The sequence below is a fragment of the Saccopteryx leptura genome, chromosome X, assembly GCF_036850995.1.
Source record: "Saccopteryx leptura isolate mSacLep1 chromosome X, mSacLep1_pri_phased_curated, whole genome shotgun sequence".
Lineage (NCBI taxonomy): Eukaryota > Metazoa > Chordata > Mammalia > Chiroptera > Emballonuridae > Saccopteryx > Saccopteryx leptura.
This window is the reverse complement of record NC_089516.1, coordinates 82,297,747-82,319,128: the sequence shown is the minus strand read 5'-3', so window position 1 is coordinate 82,319,128 and position 21,382 is coordinate 82,297,747. Positions and strand designations below refer to the sequence as shown.

At 42.7% G+C, this 21,382-nt stretch overlaps 2 protein-coding genes across 8 annotated transcripts in view; both read left to right on the top strand.

Annotated features, from left to right (window-relative positions):
• The window catches only part of TMEM35A (transmembrane protein 35A), a 32,010-nt gene extending 18,724 nt beyond the window's left edge, over nucleotides 1-13,286 (top strand). For all 3 annotated transcript variants that reach the window (XM_066357226.1, XM_066357229.1, XM_066357230.1), the window contains 2 exons: nucleotides 368-597; nucleotides 12,536-13,286. In XM_066357226.1, the coding sequence (XP_066213323.1) occupies nucleotides 368-597; nucleotides 12,536-12,940 (635 nt within the window). In that variant the 3' untranslated portion in view covers nucleotides 12,941-13,286. The remainder of the gene's footprint in view (nucleotides 1-367; nucleotides 598-12,535) is intronic.
• A 2,514-nt stretch (nucleotides 13,287-15,800) lies between these two features.
• CENPI (centromere protein I) overlaps nucleotides 15,801-21,382 on the top strand; it is a 61,750-nt gene continuing 56,168 nt past the window's right edge. For 3 of the 5 annotated variants that reach the window (XM_066357225.1, XM_066357224.1, XM_066357221.1), the window contains exons 1-3: nucleotides 15,801-15,907; nucleotides 16,086-16,204; nucleotides 19,731-19,972. In XM_066357225.1, the coding sequence (XP_066213322.1) occupies nucleotides 19,744-19,972 (229 nt within the window). In that variant the 5' untranslated portion in view covers nucleotides 15,801-15,907; nucleotides 16,086-16,204; nucleotides 19,731-19,743. The remainder of the gene's footprint in view (nucleotides 15,908-16,085; nucleotides 16,205-19,730; nucleotides 19,973-21,382) is intronic. The other 2 variants (XM_066357222.1, XM_066357223.1) reach the window with 2 other exon arrangements.

Genomic DNA, 21,382 nt, shown 5'->3' with positions numbered 1-21,382 from the left:
AGAAAACAGTACGGATTTGACTGAGGGACAGGAAAGGGAGAAAATGAGAGAGATTGGAAAAAAGAGAGTGGTCATTTGAGGACTATAGAGATATAACTAGTGGGATGTGGCAGAAATGAAGAAGTCCCTAATCCTCAGTGTAGAGGCAGCTCAGGGACTGAGCCCGGAGCCTAAAGTACCTTTTCCGCATTTAGGGCTTGAATTTTCCATCTCCTTTTAGAGCTTCTTTTAACTTCGAGACTGGGCTTTTGGCCAGAGAAGAGGCGGCGTAGGGCATTAGGACCCAGCGATTGTTGTAGTGAGAGAGGTAGAATCTCAATCTCTCAATTTCTCTCTCGAGCTCCCTCCTCTCCCTTTGTCATTCTAGCTGCCTGCTGCCTCCGCAGCGTCCCTCTCGCCTGCTCCGTCTCCGCTGCCAGTGCTCTAGACTCACAGGGTGCGCAAAGCAGAGAAGTTCGGACCTTCCTCGGTCACTCCATGGCATCCCCCAGAACCGTAACTGTCGTGGCCCTTTCGGTGGCCCTGGGACTCTTCTTTGTTTTTATGGGGACTATCAAGTTGACCCCAAGGCTCAGCAAGGATGCTTACAATGAGATGGTAAGTGAAGCTAACGGGTGGTGAGGAGCGCACCCCCAGGGGACAGCGAACACCTCTCCCCTTCTTTCTTTCCCAGCCCGAGGTCCCATGCCCTTAACCCCCACCCCTACCCGGACCCTTCCGTCTCCCCAACAACTTTGCAGCTCGGGAGAAGCAGCTGGCCAACAGCGATTGCATTTGTGGGCTATGCCTCGAGCAACTGTTCGGGAGCCGCTGAATGCCCGTTGGGGGGAGGGGTCGCCCGGAGGGTCGCCCCCCACCGCCAAGTGGTTCAGTAGGGGGGCTGAGACCCGCGTACCACCTGTCACCGGCAGGAACCCTGCCTTCCTCCCAGCACAGCCGAAGTCGGGGCAACCGGTCTGCAAGTCGGCTTCTTTCCCTGGGAGCTAAGAGTTTTAGCAAGCTGCAGAGTTTATTTATCTTTGGGAAGAACAAAGGGGAAGAAGGAAAAGGGCTGGGGGAGAATGGGCTACTAAAACGAACAATTTTTAGGGGCGGGAAAGGTATCCCTCGTCGCGGGCGGAGCGCAGATGGTATTAACCTAGCAGCATGGGCGTGTGTCTGTATCCTTGAGACAAAGCAGTCTTGGCCCAAATAAAGGTCACCAAGAGCTTGCTTCTTCCCCTTCTCTCAGCGGAGAGCTGGATGTTTTATTTTGTTTTGTTGGTGAGCTAAATGTGCACAATCGGCAAAGTGTGCCTCCTCTCTCCTGCGATAGCCCGGAACCCCCTCCGCCTCCTTTGGGTGCTCAGGGCCAGGCCCTCTGCAGGCTTTTCTCTCTGCAGAGTTAGAACCACGGAAGGTGACTGGCCAAAACGTCTCCTCCGCAACCTCGGCGCTGGGCTCTTCTCCCCGGTGGGACGTGAAGAGGACTTGCTCCTCCGCTGTGGAGTATGAGGAGATGACAGGGGGATGTTTCCAGCACTTTCTCGGCCTCCCGCCTCTCGCCCTGTCACTTTGCCTCGATCTCTCCGCCCCAGCTGAAGAGAAACTGCTTCCCACTTTTTTTTTTCTTTTTTTCTTTGCCAGACTGTCAGTAATAGGAGGGAGCCCTTTTCGGGGCTCTCAAGGTCAAGAAGGAAAGAAGCTTAGAGGAGGAAAGGGAAGGGAGAGGGGTAAGAGGGACTCCTATTGAGGGCTGAGGCAAGGAGGAATAGCCCCACAGGTTGATCGGAATGCGGAGCTATCCTAGAGACCACTGCGGAGCTTTCCAGTGACCCTCAACGTGAGCTGCAAATGCACGGAGACCGGCCAATTGTAGATGCTCAGAAAACGTTTGCAGGCGGCTCTGGCTTCCGTCTCAGGGTTTGAGCCGTGCTTTCCAAATCCCCCCTCGCCCCAGGATCACCCTGGGGTGGGGGAGGCTGACTGGGACCCAGGGACCTAGATCTAGTCCCAGTAGCAAATCCTAATGTGTTTCTTCTTCTTTCCCCTCCTCCCAACTTGTTTGACCAGATGGAACTGAAATCAGGTCAAAATGAGTCTCCGAGGCAGCCTGCATTGGAGAGCGAGGGAGAAGTGGGGTAGCAGAAGCCACCAAAGGCAGAGGGATGGGTGGAGGAGAAATGCCACTACATTTCTGTCTTGGCAGTAGTAATGCAGTGCTAGATTATAAATAAATGATTGTGCTCTTCCTTTTTTTACTTTTCATATATGTATATGTTTTTATGTGCATCTGAGGTATTTTTAAGCTTTCCCGTTCCTTGGGGACACAGTACCCTTCTTCAATATACCTGATGTCCACTGGATACTGCTCTGCTGCCTTCCAGCCCCCTCAGCGGCACTCTAAGTACAGTGTTAGGCTCTGCAGGCACTCCAACTAAGATGGAGTCACTGGGAAGCTTTCTACTAGCTTGGTAGGAGCTCACAGGAGGACCAGCCACAAATGGGTTTACAGTAGGTTTCTTCCTAGAGAGCGGAGCTGTCTATTGCAGTCTAATGAAAGGCAGAAGAAGAAACAAATATGAAGATTTCACACTATACAAAGGAACATACTTAAATAGGTTTAATCTAACAGCAGTACAGAACCATTGTGTGTGTGTGGGTGTGTGTTTGTACGCACAACTCTGTACTTCTGTGCTTAGGGGCTTCCGGAGGGAATGGAAGAACTACATCTAGCTGGGAGGTAGACTTCATAATAGTATGAAGCTCGAGGGTGATATTTAGATTGCCCTTTCCAGGGTCCCTTCCTGCATTGAGCACTGCGCCCCAAACTAGAGTTGGCTGTCTGGGACAGGGCTCACTGAATAGTATCTGGGCTGGTCCGGCTTTATTCTTGAACCCACAGGAAACGGGAACAATTCAGTTCTACTACAAAGAAGGTGCTCAATATATGTTTGTTGAATGTATGGGTGAATGAATGAGTGACTGTGGCACTGTCTTGATTGGTTACCACCCTTCGGATTTCTCTGACTCTCAATTATGCAATTTAGGAGCTATTTCTTGATTCTTAGAAGGGAGCTACAGCTCCTCAGGACCCCAACCCTACATCAGTTGAGAAGATTATCTGGGGTTTTCTGTTTTCCATTTAGGAATGATTCCTCTGCATTGATGGAGTTAGTCTTGTATTAACTGCAGTAGCTTTTCTTATAACATCTCAAAGTATTGCTGTTGTTATTTTAATATTATTTGTTCTTTAAAACATGTCTGTGAGCCATGGCCAAATGGCTCAGTGGATAGACCATCATCTCTGCACGCTGAGGTCATTGGTTCAACCCCCAGTCAGGGCACATATGAGAAGCAGTCAATGAGTGCACAACTAAATGGAACAACCAAGTGGAACATTGACATGATGCTTCTTTCTTCTTCCCTCCCCCCTTTCTTTCCCTTCCTTTCTCTCTCTCTCTCTCTCAAATCAATAAAAAATAATAATAAAAGATCTCTGTGAGGTAGATTCATTTTATTATCTATTCTTCTTTTACTCATGGATATCTGATCCAAGATCTTAAGGTAAGCTGTTGCTGGAGCAGAGATTAGAAGCCAAGCCATGACTCAGTACTCTCAACAGAGGGGTCATTAAATGGTGACAACTGCTTTTTTTTTTTTTTTTTTTTGGATGTCAGAACTTACAACTGATTCTTGAAAATATCTGGCATTTTATTTCTCCTTTTTTGTATCACTTCAACTGCCCCAATTCATACCTTGATGTTTTATTTTCAAACCAATTTTTTCAATTTCAGACTTTTTTCCCCTTTTCTGCCAACTTTGTTTTTCTTGTTCCAAAACTAGTAGTAGTACTATGCTTAGATGTTATCATCTCTCTGAAGAATTCCTGCTAAAAACCAAACAGACAAACAACCATGAACTTCTTTCCTTTCTCTATTGGGAAAGCCAGGAGAAGTTAGTGGGAAAAGTACAGGCTTTGAATCATACAGGTTTGTGTTCAAATCCTAACACTCTTACTGTCTCAGTTTTCTCATCTGTAAAATGAGGATAATAATACCTACCTCAGAAGATTGTTGTAAATATTAACAGAGATTACATATGGAAGCATATGGTACAGTGTTTGCATATGATAGGTGTTCAAAACATGCTCTTAGTGAAGTGGTAAGGAGAATTGATTCTATTTTATGCAGTGGATCTCTGACTAAATTGAGGGATTGGAATCAAGCATTTAGATTAGTTTAAGGGATTAAAATCAGGCATTTCAGAAGAGCAAGGTATTATTTTCCTTTGCCCTGGTGAACAGACTTTATGCACTCACCTAATATTGAAAACACCACACTTGCTGCTGGGTAATGCACACTGGATCCCATGCAGAATTTCCAGGTGCCTCTCTTGAATAGCCCATTTTGTGTATGTTGTCTCATACTCTCCTCCAGATTTAGCAAGTTGTCATTATAGAGTGTTCTAAATCCCATGTGAATTCAACATGACCAACTACTCCCTTGACTAAATGCCTTCATTAATTCATTTGAAATTGGGAGAGATCGCTTTCCAATGCTGCTAAACAGTTTCCTGTGCAGTGATGAGGAAAATGTGAATGCGTGACTTGCTGTACATTGGTATTCAGCTCTTTTTTCCCCCCAAGATTTTATTTACTGATTTCTTAGAGAGAGGAGACAAAGAAAGAGAGAAAAATGGGTGGGGGAGCAGGAAGGATTACCTCTCTGCTGTTACTTGTCATGTGTGCCTTGACTATGCAGGTCCAGGGTTCTGAACCAGCGACCTCAGCATTACAGGTCTATGCTTTATCCACTGCACCACCACAGGGCAGGCTATATTCAGCTCTTGATAGCAGAGGTTTCATTCTGTAAGCACAGGGGCCACATATGAAATAGTAAGAAAACACCCCAAATCCTGTCACAATGAAGCGAAGGGATTTTTGGCCTTCAGGAAGGGCAAATCTGGTTTCTTTTCATCCCCTCATAGGGAAGGTTTGTTGATTTCATTTATATGCTTATCTATAGTTAAGTGTCCTCCTGTTCATGTAACTCTGGGGAAGCACTCCAGATATGTTTGAGCAGTTTATTTAATGTTCATAGGTAATCTTTTATGCTTCCAATCACTGCCATTAATTGCTCTCCAACTAGGCAATAAAACAGTATTTCACTGATGCTTAGACTGCTCTCTGAGGTAGTATAATACATTTATTCCCTCAGAGAGGAAGGTGACCCTGAGATGTAAAGTGGCTTTGCTTAGTTCACACAGCTAGGCCTCCCAAGCTAAACTGTATTGGAACTTATACCAGGGAGTTTGTAGCCTGTTGGTGGCCAACTATGCTTGTTTTAGAGTGACCTTTTTTGTGTGTGTGTGAGAGAGAGAGACAGACAGCTAGACAGGGACAGACATGAGAAGCATCAATTCTTCATTGTGGCACCTTAATTGTTCATTGATTGCTTTCTCAAATGTGCCTTGACTGGGGGGTTCCAGCCGAGTCAGTGACCCCTTGCTCAAGCCAGCAACCTTGGGCTTCAAGCCAATGACTTTGGTGTCATGTTTAGGATCCCACGCTCAAGCCAGAGACCTTGAACTCATGCTGGTGAGCCCAGGCTAAGCTGGATGAGCCCTCACTCAAGCTGGTGGCCTCGGTGTTTGGAACTGGGGTCCTCTGTGTCCTAGGACAACGCTTTATCCACTGTGCCACTGCCTGGTCAGGCTAGAGTGACTTTTTTTTATTTTTATTCATTTTTAGAGAGGAGAAAGAGAGGGAGAGAAAGAGACAGAGAGGGAGAAAGAGGAGAGAGAGACAGAGAGAGAGAAGGGGGGAGGAGCTGGAAGCATCAACTCCCATATGTGCCTTGACCAGGCAAGCCCAAGGTTTCGAACAGGCGACCTCAGTATTTCCAGGTCGACGCTTTATCCACTGTGCCACCACAGGTCAGGCTAGAGTGACTTTTGACTGACAGTAGAAGTCAGACTCTTTTGCCCCAAAATGCAATTGGGGAGGGATTCACCTTAGTATACCAAGTTTCCCAGCTTCTTTAGGTGAGCATTATATGACAGCCATTATATATTATAGCTATTATATATTATAGATGATATTTAATGCTTAAAAGGTATTTATCATTCATATGGATATTTGGCAATGAAACATGTGTGGCCTTGTATTGAATTTAAGAAATGATCTCTGATTCACATGTGGCATTTTATCCTACAAAGATTCAGGGAAATCATACTTGAGTCAGTACATTTTGCAGCACTTATGTAGGCTTTACGGTGTGAGATAGCAACCAGGCAGAGTTTCCCGGGGTTTTGTTGTTGTTGTTGTTGGTTTGTTTGTTTTTATAACAGACAGAGAGAGGGACAGATGGGGACAGACAGACAGGAATGGAGAGAAATGAGAAGCATCAATTCTTTGTTGTAGCTCCTTAGTCTCCTTAGTTGTTCAATGATTGCTTTCTCATTTGTGCCTTGACTGGAGGGAGGGGGGCTGCAGCAGAGTGAGTGACCCCTTGCTCAAGCCAGAGACCTTTGGGCTCAAGCCAGCGACCATGGGGTCATGTGTATAATCCCATGCTCAAGCCAGTGACCCCACTCAGGCTGGTGAGCCTCCGCTCAAGCCGGTGACCTTGGGATTTCGAACCTGGGTCTTCTGCATGCCAGTCAGATGCTCTATCCACTGAAATGCCACCTGGTCAGGTTTTTTTTTAATTAATGAACTTAAATTTGGGGAGGGAAGTTATAGATTAGAGAAAAATTGAGCAGAAAGTAGTTTCCATATACCCTCTTCCCTCCTATTTCCTCCTATTATTAACATCTTACATTAGTGTGGTATATTTGTTCCAATTGATGTGCCAATATCAATACATTGTTATTAACTAAGTCCATAGTCTATATTAGGTTCACTCTTTGTCTTGTACATTGTATAGACTTTGACAAGTATTTAATGATATGTATGTGTTTTCTTTTTGTTGTCCTTCTGCTTTCATATAGTTTATTCCCTGCAAATTTTATTGAAGTATAACATACATACCGAAATGTGCACATTAAGTATACAGTGCAAGGAATTTTTAGGACACTCCTGTATAACCAGCACTCACATCAAGAAACAGCACATAACTAGCACCTCAGAAAACCCGCCATGGCCCCTTGCAGTTACTATCTCTACAAGGGTAATTGGTATCTGGACTCTACAATATGTTAGTTTTAATAGCTTCTGCCCATTATATAAATGGGATGATTCAGTATGTCAGCCAAATTAATTTTTCTTTTACTTAATTGGCATAAGTGAACTAAAGTAGACCAAACCACTTGCCCCCTGTTCCCATTTTATTCTGGTATCTGGCTTGGGTCTGTTATTAATTGTAATCAAAGATAAATATTACTAGACAGTTTTGAGCTGTTCAAGTTTAATGTCATTAATATGAGATCATAGACCCTGGGGTGTTGTGAAGAATAAATGACAAAAAAGGCATGATTAAAGAAAGACTCCATATGCTTCTGATTCATGTCTGAATCATTTCCTCATACCACAAGAATAGACCTGCTTGATTCAACACTATTATCATTAATTACTGGCTTGCAAACTTATAGATTTCTTCTTTTTTTAAATAAAAGATTTTTTATTTATTGATTTTACAGAAGGGGTGGGCAAGAAGTATCAACTCATACTTGCTTCACTTTAGTTGTTTATTAATTGCTTATCATATGTGTCTTGACTGGGCAAGCCCAGGGTTCCGAACCCACCACCTCAGCACTCTGGGTCAACACTGTAGGCACTGCACCACCACAGGCCAGGCTCAAACTTATGGATTTTTAACTGTGTAGTTCATTAATGATAAAATATGTGCCTTTGGTCATTGATTGATGTTATGATTCTTTTTTTTTTTTTTTTTTTGCATTTTTCTGAAGCTGGAAACAGGGAGAGACAGTCAGACAGACTCCCGCATGCGCCCGACCGAGATCCACCCGGCACGCCCACCATGGGGCGACGCTCTGCCCACCAGGGGGCGACGCTCTGCCCATCCTGGGCATCGCCATGTTGCGACCAGAGCCTCTCCAGCGCCTGGGGCAGAGGCCACAGAGCCATCCCCAGCGCCCGGGCCATCCCTGCTCCAATGGAGCCTTGGCTGCGGGAGGGGAAGAGAGAGACAGAGAGGAAGGCGCGGCGGAGGGGTGGAGAAGCAAATGGGCGCTTCTCCTATGTGCCCTGGCCGGGAATCGAACCCCATTCCTCCGCACGCTAGGCCGACGCTCTACCGCTGAGCCAACCGGCCAGGGCCGATGTTATGATTCTTAAATCTCCAAAATGCTTATTTAATTTACAAAAGAAGAAACTGAGGAAATCAAATACTTAGTAATTTCCTACATGCAATTTAGGGACAAAAGGAAAATTGGAATTTAGCTTATTTTAGGAATCCCAGTTCAAGGATGTTGCTGGATGATTGCCTTTGATTAAGGGAGTTGAAACCTGCTCTTTCCTACTTTCTTTCCTGAAAAGAAAACTGTGATTACAGGGTCTAGGTCATTGCAATGGAAAGGAAACAGCCCTAACAAAGTGAATTGCAAGAGTCTTTTAAGAGAGTCATTCCATCAACTCTCTTTATTGTTACTATCAGAACAATTAAAGTCTTCAGAAAGCTTGTTACTATAGACGCAAGACATATGCCCCTTCTATTGTTAGAACTGAGGTGGCCCGGACGGAATATTGATGGGACTGGCAATCTTTTGATGTTTCATCTTACTCCACAGGAGAAAGAAAAAGGGTTTCTTATAATGCCAAGACCCTATCTAAACTTAGTTCTATCTTTTTTTTTTTTTAAAAAAAAAAAGATTATTTATTTAATTTTTTTTACACGGACAGAGAGGCAGTCAGAGAGAGGGACAGATAGGGACAGACAAACAGGAACAGAGAGAGATGAGAAGTATCAATCATCAGTTTTTTGTTGCTACACCTTAGTTGCTCACCGACTGCTTTCTCATATGTGCCCTGACCATGGGCCTTCAGCGGACTGAGTAAATTTTGTACTCAAGGCAAATAGGTTCACTTATTTCACCTTAGTTGCAGCCCTGCTAAGGAGAGTGAGGCTCAAGGAGATGAAATGATTTGCCTATGTACACTCAAGTAGAAAGTGGCAGAGATAGGATTTGAAACCAAGACTGTTTGAATCCAAACCCATGCTTTGTTCACTGAACCATCCATCTTTTAATAGTCCTCATAAAGGATTATATTGTGCCACTCATGACAATTAAGCAAGGAAACAAGGGTACATTCTCTTGTTCAGAAGTAAGAGAAATGGCTTAACATTTGTTCCAAACACTCTTCTAAGTACCTGGTGCTTCTGAGAGGTCAAGTTGGCTTTCTGCCCATACTTGTCTTGCATCTGGTGCTTTTGACTATTCTTTTATTTTTTATTTTAATTTTTAAAAAATTGTTATAGTTGGAATACAATATTATATTAGTTTCAGATGCACAACATAGTGATTCTACACTTAAATACCTTACAATGTGATCACCATGAGAAGTCTATTAACCATCTGTCACTGTACAAAGTTATTAACAACATTATTGACTATATTCCCTGTTCTATACACTATATCTCATGGCTAGAAGTTATTTTTTAACTAGAAGTTTGGACCTCTTTCTCCCCTTTACCTTTTTCATTCATCTCCCCACTACCTCCCCTCTGGCAACCATCAGTTTGTTCTCCGTATTTATGTGTCTGTTTCTGTACCACATATAAGTGAAATCATATGGTATTTGTCTTTCGTTATGACTTATTTAACTTAGTACAGTACCCTCTAGGTCCATCATCTATGTTGCCTCAAATGGCAAGATTTCATTATTTTATATTGTTGTGTAACATTGTAGTGTGTGTGTGTGTGTAAGAGAGAGAGAGAGAGAGAGAGAGAGATCTTCTTTATCCATGCATCTATAGATAGATATGTAGGTTGCGTCCATATCTTGGCTACTGTAAATGAACATGGGTTGCATATATCTTTTTAAATTAGTGTTTTAATTTTGTTGGTGAGTATGTGGAGAAAGGGAACCCTTGTATACTGCTGGTGGGATTGTAAATTGGTTCAGCCACTATGGAAAACAGTATGGAGGCTGCTCAAAAAACTTAGGTATAGAACTATCATATGACCCAACAATTTCACTTCTGAATGTTTATTTGACTAATCTCTTCTAAAACTCCTCTTGGCCTCCAAGACCCTATCTCTGCTAGTTTTCCTCATATACTTTTCAGACCATACTTACTTCTGTTTACTTTGTGAACACAATTCCTCTCCCCATTTCTTAAATGTCTGTCATACAAATTTTCCCATTATATATATTCTATCTGGGCATACTGATAACAATCCATTCTGTATTTTTACCCCAGACTCCTCTCACCAACTGGCTACCAGACATCTCCACTTGGGTTTCTTAGAGATACTTCAACTCAGAAAAACCCAAATTGAATTTCTTATTCCTTACTGCCTTCTGCCACCCTCAACCAGTTCCCCTGTGTGCATTCCCAAACTTCTAGTGAGGCACCCAAGCCAGAGACCAGAGAATCTTTCTTTATATCTCTTTCCTTCACTGTCCACATCCAATAAGACACGAAATTCTGTTGATTTTGCATTCAAAGTATCCTTGACCCTGTTCTCTTTCCTTTATCTTTTCTATCATTACTCTAGTCCAGGCCTCTCACCTAGTTTCCTTGCTTCCAGGCATACCTCTCCCTACCCATCCGGCATATTATTTCCAGAGGCTGCTTCCTTAAAAGCAAATTATGTTGCTTCCCCTGGATTATAGGATAAAATCCAGCTCCACAACACATTAGTGATCTGATTCATATCTATCTCCCCTGTGTCATGTCTCCCTTCCCTCCCCTAACCTATGCTGAACTGGGGCGGTATTCACAACACATCAGTCTAATTTGTTTTTCAGGGCCTTTGCTCATGTAGCCAGCTTCCCCTGCCTGCAATATACTTCCCTTATTGGTCTTGCAAACACCTGCTCTTCTTTGAAGAGTCTACTCTAGCTTTCCTCAGTCTCCATCCAGGGATACTTGACCATCCCCACTGGTACGCCTCCACTGTACCCACTTATATAATTTTATTCAGTACCTGTACTAATTTATTGCAATTATGTATTTGCATAACTTTTATTCCTCTTATAATCTCAATCTTCAGGAAGACAGAGCCTATAATAATTGATATCTGTACCCAGAGTACCTAGTCCAGTGCTTAGCATGAGGAGACAATAAATACTGAATGAACTAATGGATACTTAATGAAGACCAAGCAGTGGGCCAACCTAATAAGACACTTAATAAAATCTCATCAATTTAGTTTGAAATGAGGATCAGGCCACTCTGAATAGTGCAAATTATGATTATCTATTACTCTAAGGTCAATATAATTCTATTATTTTGTAATATATCCAGTGACTCCTTCCTCTGTCCTATGATGTCTCCCTTTGGGCTACAATTAGACATTGTACAGACCTATTATATACCACTAACCATGCTGCTTTATAATGCTGTTTATGTATCTGTTTCCCCCCACTAGACCAAGAGCTTCTTGACCCTGTCTTATCCATCTGTATATCTCCATCGAATAATCCATAGTAGGTGTTCAATAAATATTTGTTGAATTAATGAATTTGAACCAGGCTAATCATAATGACTTGTAAAAGGCCTGGGAATTTTTCTCAATGACCCTGAGAATGATTTTTGTCTTACTATATTTTAAAGATACACAAGGGGCTAACATCTACACACATTTTAAATTTTCTACTTGCTTAGCACACACTTTCTTTTTTCTTTTTTACAGATTCCACAAATATAAACTCCAGCTCAGCTGAAGTTTCTGAATTATCACAGATTCCAAATTAGGGAAATCCAAATTAGTGAGGCTTTACCATACCGTGCTTTGCCTTGTTTCATTTGTTTATATTTATATTCATATCTATCTGCATTTGGACAAGGCAGGCACTAAAAAATCTGAATGTGGCTAATCTGTGCCAGTTTATTTGGGGCTGATAAAATTTCCTTTAAATTCTTAATGTTTATGATTTACAATCAGAAAAAAAAATCCAATAATACAGCCAAATTCTTGTACCTCTTACGCTGTTACTAAGGTTTAATCAGGGGTCCCCAAACTTTTTACACAGGGGTCCAGTTCACTGTCTCTCAGACCGTTGGAGGGCCGCCACATACAGGGGCCGCCACATACAGTGCTCCTCTCACTGACCACCAATGAAAGAGGCACCCCTTCCGGAAGTGCGGTGGGGGGCCGGATAAATGGCCTCAGGGGGCCGCATGCGGCCCATGGGCCGTAGTTTGGGGACACCTGGTTTAAATCACAGGGATCTCAGCAGATTACTTGTTTTTTTTTTCCTTTTCTTAATTACTAGGCTTTTATTTAGGGGAACACTAAAAAATGGGACACCCTTGGCTGGTGTGGAAAGGGAATGGTGGGGAAGGAGGGACTTGCTTGTGTTTTCTTTGTTCTAATGTTAAAGTTATAATTAAAGCAGTGATTTTCTTATGGTGTTCCACTCTAGAAACGTGCTTACAAGACCTATGTCCGAGCCCTTCCTCTGCTGAAGAAAATGGGGATCAATTCCATTATCCTCCGTAAAAGCATTGGTGCTCTTGAAGTGGCCTGTGGCATTGTCATGACCCTTGTGCCTGGACGTCCCAAAGATGTGGCCAACTTCTTCCTGCTCTTGCTGGTGTTGGTTGTTCTTTTCTTCCATCAGCTAGTCGGTGATCCTCTCAAACGCTATGCCCATGCCCTGGTGTTTGGAATCCTACTCACCTGCCGCCTGCTGATTGCCCGCAAGCCTGAAGACCGGTCTTCTGAGAAGAAACCCTTGCCCATGGGCAATGTAGGAAATGAGGGAAAGGCTGAGGAGCAACCCTCCTTATATGAGAAGGCCCCTCAGGGCAAAATGAAGTTGTCATAGGAAAGTGGAAGTGCAAAAAGTAGACCTTCCAGGCAGTTGCCTCCATGATACCCAGGAAGATGTCAGCGGGTATTTTTTTATTTGATTTATTTATCTTGGGGGAGAGGAAAAAATACAAAATCTACAAATTAATGGCCCTATTGGCTTGTGTACACCTATACCCTAAAATGACCTCCCCACGTAGACATATGTGCACCACCTTTAATCACTTGGGGCAACTCTCACATCTTGCTGCATGTACATGTATATGGCTAACTATTGAAGTGTTTTTTTGTGAGATAGACTCCAGCAAGCATGTGACTGTGAGATTGTATGTGTGAGAAAATGTATTTACTGTGTATGTGTGCATGCACATGTGGAGAAGAAGACTGATCTTGAACTAATCCTGCATAAGTATCCTCCCCTTTATAGACTTAGTCTAGTGAAGACAGAATAAAATAAACCTCTTCTAAAAAGAATCTTACTTTTGGTATTAAACAGTGAGGTGTTCCCATGGATGGGGAAATCCCTTGATAGACTAAGCTGAAAACTTATACCTACCACTTTAAGAAAAAGTTCCTCTACTTTGAGGCACTGAGTTATATGTAGAATTAATTAGCCTCAACTTGTAACAGTTGTTTAAATTTGAAATACTTCAAATTGAGTTTAATCAAAATTAGGAATATATGCAGTCAATAGATAATCTGATTCTTTAAATGATGAATTTGTTAGTTTCACCTTGTCTTTGTCCAAACCCAACCTACTAAGTCTTGACTCACAGTTTGAAATGGAAGCAGTAACCTTGTTTTTATTTTTTTCTTAAGCCAAAAGTTGCCTCACTTCCACTCAGTGCTAACCAGGATTTGGGCAGTTTCTCCACTGTTGTGGTTGAGAGAACAGGGATTAGTCCTGATAAAAGTCTGTGAATCTCAAACTGTTTTCTTAAATCACCTGAAATATGACTGAAGAGCTGTACCCAGTGTTTCCTTGCCAAATAGATTCACTGCTCTCCTAATGAATCTTCACTGAACTTTGCTGGGGTAAGCAGAGATCTAAGTTACCCGCAAAGTTGTCTCCTCTACGCTTACCATTCAGGTGGGTGGAGTTTAACTGAGGGAAGGACATTTGACAAGGGTTAGTTGGATCCGGCAGTATGAAAATTTTGCTTTCCTCATTATACACTGATGTTTCTCCTGTTAGGTGTGCTTTGATGGTTTTAATACTATTGTGACAGGGGTGGGGAAATGGGTGGGGAAATGGGTGGGGTTGTTGTGTGTGTGTGTGGAGTAAAACTATTGTATTTCTTCAATGTCATTGTTCTTGTTAAATGATACCTCTCTTGTCTTTTTTCTCTCATTCTTTCAAAATAAAAATTTTCAAAATTTGGAGGGAACTGTTGGGACAAATAATGAAAATCTGGAAAGCATATCAAGAGATTTATGTTTTGTTGTGTTTTATTTTGGTGTGGATGAGGTAGGAGAAGAAAGAGAAGGGGGAGTATAATAACTTAATATACTAATGAGGTTTCCAACCTTCCAATCTCATTTAAGTTACTCCACACCTCTGTGATGTCAGCACATAAAATAGAAAGCTATAGAATTAGGATCTCAATGCAATTTCCAGGTTTGGGGAATTCTGCTTCATTAGGTGATGCTCAGGAAAGGTAGAAGAATGATTTCAGAGAAAACTGCAGGTACATTAAATAAGGGTGAACCAGTGTCTCTCACTATATGTTCCCACAAAGTGGCACAAGGTCCAGTGTCACAGTCGTGTCACATTAGGCAAGTTATTTCACCACTCAACGCTCCAGTTTCATTATCTACAAAAAAGGGGTGGGGACTGAAGGCTTTAAATCCCTTCCAATTTACAACTGAGTCTATAAAATGATCAAAAGTATAAATGACTCGAGAAATATTGTTTCCGTAGAAAAGGAAGAGCAGCTATCATGAAAATATTGAACACTCAATTGTCATACATGATTAAATAAGATTTCATAAAAGTGCTCTCAAAAACCATACAAATATGAAATGTGGTAAGTAGTCATTTCTGCTGTAGTCTCCCAAATACATCAACTTAATCTTTGATTCTTCATCTCTCCCTAAGACAGCAAAGTTTCCTCCTACAGTTTTGCCTACGGTTTATAGGTATGTTTTGGCTTCAAAAAAATCAGAGCTGGCAAATTTATATCTTTTCTCTATGATTCCTACTCTAGTAAGAGATTAAACTAGGGACTAAGCTCGGGTCTCACACTAAGCCCTTATTGCTGTTTTAGCTAATTTCTTTAAGGTGCCTCACTCCTCAAAGTTAGGAAGGTTTGTGTGTGGACTGGCTAGTTATGAGCAAGGCGCCACATCAGGCTCGGGACACGTTTTTAGCAACTCCTGGAAAGGCACGGGCGTACGCATTCTCGGTAAAAGGAGGGTGGATCCTACCTCTCAGCCCCTCCCACCTGTGGGGAAAGTGACGGACGGCGTTAGAGGTCAAAGACCCTTTCACCCGTCTCTTGCCCAGCCTGGGAAAGGCCGTCTTTACTGCGAAGTTTGCAGTTTCATTTTTTTCCTACCAAGTCCCGACATTGGGGGGGGGGGGTCTATCTGGGAAAAACTATCACAATAATTAATCTTGTTAAATTCAAGAATCCAGACAATGGTTACTCTGTTTCACACAAACTGACAAAAGCGAACAGTAGGGCCGCGGGAACGCCAGCCAATCAGCCGGCTCCTCCCCCAACGGCCCACTCAGCGTCCGTCCGAGGCCCCCGCGGGCGGGGCACGCGACTACACGGAATTGGGTGTGCGTCAGCGCCGGCGCGCGCACCGCCTCGCGCCGTTGAGAGAAACCCAACCAATCAGACTTCAGCAGAGCGCCTCGCCCTGCCAGGCCGCCTCTGCGTCTCAGCCGAGGAGCATGCGCAGGGAGGGGCCCGCGGATTTGAATCGTGGAGGGGATGTTTAGCCTCCCCGGCTGCGCGGCAGAGGAGTTTGTTAGGTAAGGTGCTTTTAATAGCTGCGCAAAAGGGGGGCTCGGAGAGCGAAGGGGATCTCCTTGACTTCTGAGCAGGATTGCCCTGCACGGTGTGGCTGGGGTCGGGTTTTACCCCTGTCCAGGAAGAGGGGTGGGCGGAGAGTGTGTGAAAACTCTTGACTGGTCAACCGGGTGCGGTCAGAAGCTGCTCGCCTGCCCTTTCTTTGTTGGGAACCTAGGACACAGCTCGGAACCTGGGACCTCCCGCTGGCGTAGACACGTATGCTGCGCACCTGCTCTGGCCTCTTCTGTTCTAGAGAGGTAGGACTGGGTGTTATTCTGATCATTCCCTTCGCGTCTGTAATTTGATGTCAAAACTTTTAAAGTCTTCTGGATTCCTCTCTTTTCCCTACATCCAGTATTTTATCCTGGCCTTTCCCATGCAACCTCCAAAATATATCGTAAATACAATCATTTTCGACATCTTCCAGCACTGTACTTTAGGCCTAATTCAGACTGCGGTTACAGTTCTGCACTTCTGCAAGACTCTCTTTAATGGACGTTTCCACTCCTTCACCCCTAACATTTTATTAACATTGTAGCTGAAATGGTCTTAAGACATAGATCAGACGGTATCATTCCCCTCTGTAACACTACTCCCTTCACCTGAAGTTGCCGTGGTACTTACAATAAACCCCTTACTCTGACCTACAAGTCTCAATATGGTATTCCCTGGCTGCCTTTCTGACTTCATCTCCCACTACTCTCTGCCTCTACCGTGTCACTCACTACCTCTCCTACTCCTCCACTGCTGTTGATTCTGTTTTTCTAACACATAGAGAGCTCTTGCTTTAAGGTCTTAGCAAGTAGTACTCTTCGCTCTCTATGAAATACTTTTTCAGAACATCTTCACATAGCTGCTTCTTTCTTGGCATGCCAATATCAGTTTAAAGTCCATCAGGGAGGCTTTCTCTGACCACTTATTCCAAAGTAGCTTCTCACCTCTGCCCCATTTCTTTCACATCACTGTGTGTTATATTCATTGTTAACTATATACTTTATGTATTGACCCTCATATTCCTCCCCACTCCCCTAAGTTGCATGAAAGCAGAGCTCTTGACTATTTTATTATCTTATCCCTGGTAACTAGAACTGTGCTTGGTATATAGATGATGTTCACTAATTGTTTATTGGGTAAGTGAATAAATTAATGGGGAATTTTTCTGTTCTGAGAATCCTTAGTTTGCCCACCAGTTTGGCTTTTGAACTATGCAGTTTTTTAAAATTAATTTTAATGCGGTGACATTGATAAATCAGTGTACATATGTTCAGAGAAAACATCTCCAGATAATTTTGACATTTGATTATGTTGCATACCCCTCACTCAAAGTCTAATTGTCTTCCGTCACCTTCTATCTGGTTTTCTTTGTGCCCTTCCCCTCCCGCCACACCCTCTCTCTCCTTCCTAGCCACCCCCTCCTTACCATCACACTCTTGTCCATGTCTCTGAGTCTCATTTTTATGTCCCATCTATGTATAGATTCATATAGTTATTAGTGTTTTCTGATTTACTTATTTCACTCCATATAATGTTATCAAGGTCCATCCATATTATTGTAAATGATCCAATGTCATCATTTCTTATGGCTGAGTAGTATTCCATAGTATATATGTACCAAAGCTTTTTAACACTTAGGCTGTTTCCAGATCTTCGCTATTGTGAACAATGCTGTCATAAACATGGGGGTGCATTTCTCCTTTTGGAACAGTTCTATGGTGTTCTTAGGGTATATTCCTAAAAGTGGGATAGCTGGGTCAAAAGGAAGTTCGATATTTAATTTCTTGAGGAATCTCCATACTGTTTTCCACAGAGGCTGCACCAGTCTGTATTCCCACTAGCAGTGCAGGAGGGTTCCCTTTTCTCCACATCCTCACCAGCACTTATTCTGTGTTGTTTTGTTTATGAGCTCCATTCGGACTGGTGTGAGGTGATATCTCATTGTGGTTTTAATTTGCATTTCTCTAATGATTAGTGATGTTGAGCATTTTTTCATATGCCTATTGGCCATCTCTATGTCCGCTTTGGAGAAGTGTCTATTCATTTCTTTTTCCCATTTTTTGATTGGATTGCTTGTCTTCCTGGTGTTGAGTTTTACAAGTTCTTTATAAATTTTGGTTATTAACCCCTTACTAGACGTATTGTCAAATATGTTCTCCCATTGTGTAGTTTGTCTTTTTATACTGTTCTTATTGTCTTTAGCTGTGCAAAAGCTTTTTAGTTTGATATAGTCCCATTTGTTTATCCTTTTATTTCACTTGCCTGTGGAGATAAATCAGCAAATATATTGCTGCGAGAGATGTCGGAGAGCTTACTGCCTATGTTTTCTTCTAAGATGCTTATGATTTCATGGCTTACATTTAAGTCTTTTGTTAATTTTGAGTTTATTTTTGTGAATGGTGTAAGTTGGTGGTCTAGTTTCATTTTTTTGCAGGTAACTGTCCAATTTTTCCAACACCATTTATTAAAAAGGCTGTCTTTACTCCATTGTATGCTCTTACCTCCTTTGTCAAATATCAGTTGTCCATAGAGCTGTGGGTTTATTTCTGGGTTCTCTGTTCTGTTCCATTGATCTATGTACATATTATTTGTAATCCACTTTCGGATTTGGGCTGCTTTGAAGTCTTCATTTGTTTGTTTTCTTAATAGGTGATAGTCTTGTTTACTGATCTCAGCAGGGGGCTTATTCGAAACTGTATCCAGGAATGCTGGTGGGTGTAACCTGAGACTCTGAAGGCCTCAAATGCCAGTTACTCTCTCTGGGGGCGGGGTGTTTTCTCAGCTTCAGTAGGGGGAGGTGTATCTCAGATCTCCATGGAGACCTGAGTTACTGCCACTCTTCCCCACTTCTTGTTTTCAGCTGTATCTTGTTGCACTGATTGGAGCTGGAGAGATGTCTGGAGATCTGTGACTTGGAAGCACTTTAGTCTTTTGTTTGTGGAAGGATCAGCCCCTCCTCCAGCTATGGCTGCCTCCAGCACTGAATGAGTCAGCTTCTCAGGTCATCCCCTACATTCCTCTGCCCCTCACCGTCTATCTCCCCTTTCTTTTTGGAAGACAAGCCTGCCCTTTCAACACACCTCGTTCCCTGGTCGCCAGGCAAGTGGCTGTGAGCAGTATTTACTGCTCTTTTCCTTGGAGTGAGAACCTTTCTGGGCTCTCAGCCTCACCCCCTCTGTTCCTGTAAGCAGGGGAGATTCAGGTGCTCCCTACCAGGTTTGTTGTGGCTTCTTCTTTGCTCCTTGGTTTTGGAGAGCTGTTCTTGTAGTCCAGAGTTGGTTTTTTATGCCAATTGTTCATAAATTAATTTGTAATCCATTGAATTATGCAGTTTTAACTTAGCATTGGCAAAGTAGGGAACATAAAAGGTGAAAAGTAAAATCAAGGCCGGGTGGAGAAAAAAGTAAGATTGAGTTCATGAGATGGCTTAGATTTGGACTTGCTCATGTGATATATAGCCTTTTAAGAGAACTGGATATGTTGCCTGTACTCTTTCTGTTTTTCTTGTTTGTTTGTTTTGTTGTGTTTTCCTGCAGGAAGGTCAGTTTAGCTGGTGAATGTTACCTTGAAGAGTTGTTTCTCTATTCCTATTTAGGTCAAGGACTTTCTGAGAAAGCTTACCTATAGGTTTTGTTGCCCAGATTTTTGTCAGGTTTTTTATTGTGTACTTGTTGTACGTTAGGTACTGTGTACTAAATTTTGGGGAAACAGGTAGATATGGTCCCTATCTTTGTGGAGTGAAAGGGACAGTTTGGTTGATTAATGGTAACAACACTTGTTTCTGTATAGAACATGTGTAGTAATGTCAACTCAAAAGGGAGTTAAGGACTCTCAGACACCAAGGAGAAGCATACAACATAGTACTGGTTATCAGACTGATCTTTTGGACTGGAAACTGAAAGAGACTCTAAGCACCTCAAAGAACATCTCAAAACATGGACAGAACAGTCCAGTGGAAAATTGTGAACATGCCGACGCAGAAAAGCAAGCGGAAGATGCTCTGCAGGAGGCAGTGAGATACTTTGAGAAAGGTAAGACGAGTACTTTTACCTACGCAAGTCCTATTTTTATCAAATATTCTAGACTTTTTTGTTAAGGAATCTTAAAGGGTAACATTTTTGCTCAGACATGCTTTTGTCTGTTTAATAGACATTTACTGAGCACTTAGTACATGCTAGGTGCTAGGTATATAATAGCAAAGCAGGTTCCTAGCAGAGCAGTTTCAGAACTGCTGCACATTGAAATTACATGAGAATTTTTTTTTAAGAGAGGGGTTAACAGACAGGAACAGACTAGATAGGAAGGGAGAGAAATGAGAAGCATCACCTCATAGTTGTGGCTCCTTAGTTGTTCATTGATTGCTTTCTCATATGTGCCTTGACTAGGGGGCTCCAGCTGAGCCAGTGACCCCATGCTCAAGCCAGGCGATCTTAGAGCTCAAGCCAGTGACCATGGGGTCATGTCTATGATCCCATGCTCAAGCCAGCGACGTGCCCAAGTCAGATGAGCCCACACTTAAACCTTGGGGTTTCGAACCTGGGTCTTCACTGTCTCAGACTGACAGTTTATCTACTGCACCCTGCACCAGTGCCTGGTCAGGTTACCTGGAAATCTTTAAAATACATTGATACCAGGCATCCACTCTTACACAATCTGACTTTATTGGTATGGGATGTAACCTGGGCATTTGCAATTTTTTACAGCTCCTTAGGTTATTTCAAAGGATTGAAATAATTTATTGCTGTGAACCAGCGCAGCTCGTATTTCTGGCTCTTGAGGCAGAACGGTGGGGAATTAAAAAAACAGACTCATTAAGGCAAAAGGATGGGATCGGGAGGACTCTTCAATGCTGATGGCAATATCCGAGTGCCCCATAACCCCAGTTTGCTATATTATATAGCCATATGCAAATCAGGGAAGTCCTTGATACAAAGTTACACATCTGAGGCTAAAACAGGAACTCTTCCAAGGCATAAACAGGAATCCCCCTACCATGCATAAGTGAGAGCAACCAACATCTGAACAAACAGAGTGAGAGGAAGGGCATATAAATTGCTTCCAGCAACTTAAGGAAGCAAGTCAAGTGGGTGCAAATACTCAGCATCATAGCTAATATGGAGGTGGAGGGGGGAGAACTTAGCCTTTTGCTAAGCCTCGAATCTACAAAGGCTTTTTGCCACTTGCAGTCTACAACAGCTTATAGTCTAAATTCATTGTTTTAGTTAGTTTTAAAGCAGAGATGCCAAAGCATGATTCAGTATTCCTCACTGAAGGTGCCATTGCTGTTAAATATTCCAGAGGCTTGAAGGCTTTCAGGGCTTTCAGGGCTTTTAGGAAGACATTTTATATATAACACTATTCATTTAAAGCATGGTCCCCAACCCCCGGGCCGCGGACCGGTACTGGTCTGCAGAGAAAGAATAAATAACTTACATTATTTC